At 38.8% G+C, this 6,936-nt stretch overlaps 1 protein-coding gene across 1 annotated transcript; it reads right to left on the bottom strand.

Annotated features, from left to right (window-relative positions):
* On the bottom strand, window positions 1-6,668 carry LOC131840821 (modular serine protease-like). Its single transcript, XM_059189017.1, has 9 exons — window positions 6,665-6,668; window positions 5,936-6,275; window positions 5,524-5,735; window positions 4,731-4,934; window positions 3,809-3,970; window positions 2,864-2,985; window positions 2,316-2,492; window positions 1,402-1,564; window positions 1-200 (listed from the first exon to the last, which is right to left on the bottom strand). The coding sequence occupies exons 1-9, from the start codon at window positions 6,666-6,668 to the stop codon at window positions 10-12; spliced, it is 1,575 nt and encodes a 524-aa protein (XP_059045000.1). The 3' UTR covers window positions 1-9.
* Window positions 6,669-6,936: the final 268 nt, after the last annotated feature.

Below are 6,936 nucleotides of genomic sequence, written 5' to 3'. Positions count from 1 at the left end.
TTACAAGATCTACAGATATTGCCTTATGAAAGAGGCATGCTTGAGGATGTGAGTGAGGGCGGTGATGGTGTTCCCGTTGCAGAGGTTCTCGTCGTTGGGCGCGGTGGAGACCACGCCGCGCAGGTAGAACCGGACCGTGGTCCGCTCGAACTCGGGGAACGCCAGCCCGCCCCCGCTGTCGCCTTTACAGAGAGCCGTGCCTTGAAACAAAGATTTCTTTATTCTTTAATAGCTACTCGCCCCGGCTTCGCCCGGGTTTACATGTATTATACATATAAACCTTGAATCTCCTCGAAACCTCTTGAATCACTATATGTTTAAAAAAACCGCTTCAAAATCCGTTCCGTAGTTTTAAAGATTTAAGCATACATGTTTTATTGGCCAATAAAGTTTATTATTATTATTATTATATTATTATTATAAGGACGTACAGACAGCGACAGTGACTTTATTGTACACACATACATACATACATAGGAAAAAATAACAGTAATAAAGTAAAAGTAATGTACAAGGGCAAGCTTATCTCTAAAACGAGATTTCTACCAGCAAACTTAGAAAATGTTATAGGATAATTCTTGTCTGCGAATAGCAAAGCAAAAACGAGAACGCCCCATCTGATGGTAACAGTCGCTTATATATATGAAATGTAACATCAGCCATACTCATGCAAGGCCAGCATGTGGCCTGTACAGAGGGCCGGGACTTAAGTTCCTGTAATTCCAGAGAAATAAGATGTAATAGCTTTAATGGTCTCGCGGAAGGCGATGAAGATGATCAAAGGCGAGGCCGCGCCCGCTGTCGCCGTTACAGAGGGCTGTGCCTTAAACTAAAGATTTTCTTGATGTGAATGGATGTGCAAATGACGGATACTCATCTACTGAAATAAAATGTTATGCCTTTTTTTATATAGCATATGCTGGTGGTCACTCTATTCTCCTAAATTTAAATGAAATAGTATTGTTGTAAATTAGTACAAATTTAAAAAAAAAAACGTGCTAAGTTTCTTGTCAGTTCTTCTCATCTCGAAATCATTTCGAACTGACGGTAGATTTGACATATCATAAGAGTCTGTAATAGATCTACATGAATAAAGATATTTTGAATTTGAATTTGAATTTGATGGTATTTTGAACTCAGGGAAAGCGAAGCAGCCTCTACTGTCGCCTATGCTGAGGGCCGTGCCTTAAAATATCGATTTCTTTATACATATAAACCAACTGAGTCCCCGATAACACACACGCCAAAGGTTACTGGAACCCGACGACTAACCAGGACCACCTAAAGAGATGATGATTCTACTGGAAACCACACTCTATCCGCGACGTAACTTTTACCACATCTGCCCATAGTCTTCGAATGGTTGCAAGATGGACACAGAAAAAAATTGTATTTGCTTACCATTATCTTTGTATCCAGCACATATTTTGTCGCTAGTGAGGTAGGCGCGGAAGTTATAGGGCACTTGTTCGTAACACTCGTTGTACTCCACCGAGGGTAGTTCCACCACCTTCAGTTTGGGGGACGCATCACCGTTGATACTGGTCAGACCCCAACCGGCCACCTGGGAAGACGATGAAGTTACTCTTATTCAAAATAACTGTGCCAACACTCGGCACCCTTCCATTTGTTTACGTCTACACATAACTTAAATTTAAGTTCAGTGTAGTCAGTCAACGACTGTGTGTTGAATGTGCGCGTTACTAATAAGCCATGTAGCACACTAGCAAATAAACATACTAATGTAGTTCAATTATTCCATTAGTATACTCACTATCTATATACTACAAGAAATAAAAAATTCTTTCTTCACACCGTACCCCTCCGATTGATCCCCCGTCCAATTCAAACAGGGTTGAAATTACGACGGCCTGAGCCTAGGTTCGAACCCCTAGCGCTGCCCTCAGACTAAAGTCGTATCTGTCAGGCGGGATTTGTCCTTCAGCCGCTTCATAAGTCCTTCCTTTGGTTTGGGGTGCCATCAGCACTCGCCCCCTACTATCCGGTGCAGCTGTAAAGGCTAACTGCAGCCAACAGCATTAGATTAGTTTGAAAAAAAAACATCACATAATACAAAACACTACAATGATAAGGTGATAACTATCGCGCTACATAATAATATACTATCACGATTATTATCAAGGGTAGGGCTTTCAATAGTTGTTACTCTTTCTCGCAAAAGCTACTCAATAACAGATTTTGATGAAACTTTACAGTAATATAGCTTATAGTTCAGAATAACACATAGGATATAAATTTCGGGAGCACAGCTAGTCAATTTAAAAAGTCACGAGATATTAAAAACATTTTAGAACCTTTCCAAGTCTTTTCCTATCCAGTTGATACTGATCAAAGACCTCGTCGAAATCCAAGCAGACGGGACCAACGTGGGGCTTGTATTGGAATGAGGTGGTCAGCTTCAGTACCGCTATGTCCTCCTGGAAGTTGGATGAGGATCCCGTGAAGTGCGGGGGCTTGTGGATCGAGCTGACCTGCAAATATTCATACCGTTAGGTTAGCTGGAAGAAATCTCTCTGAGATAAGCCCGCTAATGTTCACTTTATTTTTAATATTAATATACGTCAAAGTTTACAAAGACAGGAATGGAACACACGACCATCGGAAGTAAAGCGGTGTGCTATACCACTAGACCACCGAGACCGTCACCCATCTCCAAATAAATTTATATTCACGACAGGTATTGTCAATTAGCAATTTTCCTCTACCAACTGTTCGTAAATTCTAAACTTCAAAAAACCTTTGACATATTATTTCATTCTGAGGCAGAACAGAGTTCGCCTGGAACGGATCCAGCTAGTGATCAATAATTTCAACAATATATTCGCGACGTTCAAATACTCACATCAGATTTCTGCGCGTCGATATCCATAGGATCATCCCAAGGGCGGTACAGCTTCCCAACTGCGACGCTAAAGTCCCTAGCGGGGAGTAAACCCACGTCCTCGCTCCAGAAACAATGCGCCGCTATAATAATAATAATATGCGGTTTCAGAGCTTCCTCTCGCGTACACTTACATTGTGGAATGAACTACCTGCTGAGGTTCACAATACTACAGCATGGGGTTTTTCAAGAAGGGTATATTAAGTTTTCTTAAGGGACGCCTCTAGTGTCTCAGGCGTCCATAGGATACGGTACCCATTTACTATGAGGGCCGTATGATTGTTTGCCACTATAGAAGTATAAACAAAAATTGTTACGTAGATAATTGGCTGTTATTTCTGGTCCATATAATAGTCCTTCAAAAGATATAATTCTATTCATCTATTCTAAAATCTCTTTTAAAGAAAAATTTTGTTTTAATATTTGTACTAGCTGTGCCTGGCGTGAAATTTATAGCCTATATGTTATTCTGTTGTATAAGCTATATTATTACAAGTTTCATCAAAATCCGTTCAGTAGTTTTTGCCTGAAAGAGTAGAATAGTAAGAGTATAATAAAAAAACATCCATCCATACTCACAAGCTTTCGCGTTTATCTATACATATAAATAAAATTGGAGTGTCTGTTTGTAATATTGAAATAACCGTTTTTACTACATGCATATGAATATAAATACGGTACGTACACCAAAATGTTTTTTTTAGCCTGTCTGTCTGTCTGTTTGTTCCGGCTAATCTCTGAAATGGCTGGACCGATTTTGACGGTACTTTTTCTGGCAGGTGGCTGATGTAATAATAACTTATGCTAATTTTATTTAAGAAAAATTCTTTTATATTAGAAATTTTAATTTAAATCCCATGCGGACGAAGTCGTGGGTGCAGCTAGTAATATTAATAAGATTATTACCTGATATAACCACGTTGGGTCTGACCAGGGACCCGCCGCAGACCTGCATGTATGGAGTTGTGGTCTTCCGATATATGCCGGCATGCCACGGCAACTCGCCGCGTGAAGCTCGACGTCCACCGATGATCAGTTCTTCACCATCTGGCGTGACTTGTCCACATTCTGAAATCACCAGAGGTAAAACGTCAGAATAACTACCTCAACCTTCATTTCTTGATGGATTTACATATATATATATTATTTTGTTTAATTCTGTAAGTGCTGTTTGACGAAAGTTAGTATTTCGTTTTATGGAAATTGCGTAAGGTAACAAACTGCCAGAGAAAAGATTCAAATGTCTTATAAAAAATTTTCTTTGTAAAAAAAGCTCATTATAAAATTGAAGAATTTATAAATGTTTTTGTAGAAAATATCTAACTTAAAATTCAAAGCGCTGACAATGTCATCTGATTGAACGGAGATTGAGTGCGTAGCAGCCCGCGGATTGAATAGATGCGATCACAATTTTTTTTTCATTGAATAAAATGTTTCATCATCATCATTATCATCGCAGCCCGGAAGACGTCCACTGCTGGACATAGGCCTCCCCTAAAGTAAAATGTTTGTATACGTAAAGATATTTTGTTTTTTTTGTAATCCAAAATCATTTGATGTACAAATTATTTCCTGTTCTGCTCTTATAATCTTGCACTGCATCTAGGCACTACCAATATTGACGTTGATGTTGACCGAATAGTAAAAGATAAATTAATGAAAAAGTAATGCAATAATAAAATAATAATATTATACTGCAAGTATATATATATTTTTTTTTACAAACATTTTGCGGGCCCTCAATGGTGTTAGCCATTTTTATTGGCCCTAGATCGTATCTAGTTTGGACAGCCCTGACCTAAATATACAGTGTCATTTCAAGGCAAACCTGGTGAACAGCGAGCAAGGAAGTCCCAAGCCCCATCAATGCACGTCATAGTGGGCGGGTCTCCGTAATAATTGTTCCTGCATTGGGTCCGGACCACAGTCGCGTCTGGTTCATACTCGTTGCAGGCTCGACGTCCTTCTATTGTACCATCTGATACCACGCAGGAGTATTCCACACTTGGGTGTGGTATAAATTTACAGTAGCCTGCAAATTAAGAAAGAAAAGAAAAGAAAAAAGAAAGAAAAACAATTATTGATAACCATATATACTACCATATAAACCGCTAGACCACTGAGGCTAAAGTGTATATACCGTATATATACACTTTAGCCTCAGTGGTCTAGCGGTTTAGCTCATCGCCTTATTTCTGATGGTCGCGGATTCGATTACTCGCACGGTGCAAACTGCGTATATATACTAGCTGACCTTGCAAATGTTGTTTATCCATATTAATTAAAATTGCTCTTAAAAGTAGTGGTTGATATTAAAAGTGTGAAAATTTAAAGTTGTATATATTCTTCAATGCTAAATCAGAATAAAATAAAATAAAAATATTGTCAATCATTAATCAATATGTGTATTTATGAAAAATAGATTTTGACCAATAGGTCTGAGAATACTCAGATACACATACAAAATTTCATAAAAATCGGTCAAGCCGTTTCGGAGGCGTTTGATAACAAACACCGGGAAACGAGAATTTTATAGGTTATCAGATATTATAAATACAAATTAATAAATTTACATAAGTACGGAATTGCAGGCAAAAGGAATATAATGAAAGAGAACTTACGAACACAACTTGGCAGATTGTAAGTACTCCAGAACCCTTGGAAGCAGTACACATTGCTCTCACCAAGTATCCTATACCCTGTATCGCAGGTAATATTCAGGAGGTATAAATCGGAAGATTGTCCTGGGCCATCGTTGGGAGCGTTTGTCGCTATATATCGTCCGTTTTCTGGGTACGGGGGTAAGATACATCCACCCGTTTGAGTCGTATTTCTGGAGAATAAAAATTATTTATTTATGAAACTTGCAGATATTACAAAGTCTATTATAAATTGGACCCCGCAAATAGGCAAATAGTATCGCGGGAGCCTAACTCATGACAGTTGACCACGTATTCTAATTTTATCTAAATAGGTGTTATTTTGCAGAAGTCCTTAATATCTCGCAAGTGGCCTAGTACGGGACATTGGAACCCTGCACTAGGCGATCCTGTATCGTAAACATTGGACCCCGCACTAGGCGAACCTGTATCGCTGACATTGAACCCCGCACTAGGCGAACCTGTATCGCTGACATTGAACCCCGCACTAGGCGAACCTGTATCGCTGACATTGAACCCCGCACTAGGCGAACCTGTATCGCTGACATTGAACCCCGCACTAGGCGAACCTGTATCGCTGACATTGAACCCCGCACTAGGCGAACCTGTATCGCTGACATTGAACCCCGCACTAGGCGAACCTGTATCGCTGACATTGAACCCCGCACTAGGGGAACCCGGATCGCTGACATTGGACCCCGCACTAGGCGAACCTGTATCGCGGGAGTCCACAAAAGTATTGCCAGATGTTATTAACTATTACAGATCAGCGAGTAGAGTAGATAATTTTATTTGATAAAAACATTTTAATTCAATTCTATTATTACATAAAAAGAGAAATTTTAATTTAACATATGTGCTACTAAATGAGTTTTTCTGCGATTGCGATTATATACTATTGAAATTAGGTTATATAAAAAGTACTGACTTGTTATCATCAAATCTGGTGCTTATGCCAGGCGTCGTTATAATTCTGTTGCACAGTTCATCAGATTTTTAAATACCGGAGACAAATTTTACACTACCGATGTTGCCATGTTTTTGCAATTTTTAAATAGGCTTGTGGCTTTTGTGGCTCTATCGAAAAATTAATATTAATTACCCATTTTTACAGGTTTCAGAAATAATTTGTTGGTATTTCTATAAAAGGCATTATTCCAAAATTAATAAAGTGTATTATTATTTGAAAATTTGACATTTACATCCGTCAATTTCTCCGGTCTCCGGGATTAAAAAACAGACTATAGTGGGAACCCTAACGTATGTACGTAGAATACATGACCAGTTCTAGCGGTCACACGGAATCTGAACTTCACATTTATCTGTATTCTCATGCATAAAACATAATATAAAATCTATACCTAAAGTAATAAG

The sequence above is a fragment of the Achroia grisella genome, unplaced genomic scaffold (assembly GCF_030625045.1).
Source record: "Achroia grisella isolate CSIRO2021 unplaced genomic scaffold, CSIRO_AGI_Agris_v1 utg149, whole genome shotgun sequence".
Lineage (NCBI taxonomy): Eukaryota > Metazoa > Arthropoda > Insecta > Lepidoptera > Pyralidae > Achroia > Achroia grisella.
Note: the sequence above shows the minus strand (reverse complement) of the source record. Positions and strands in the feature narration are given on the sequence as shown.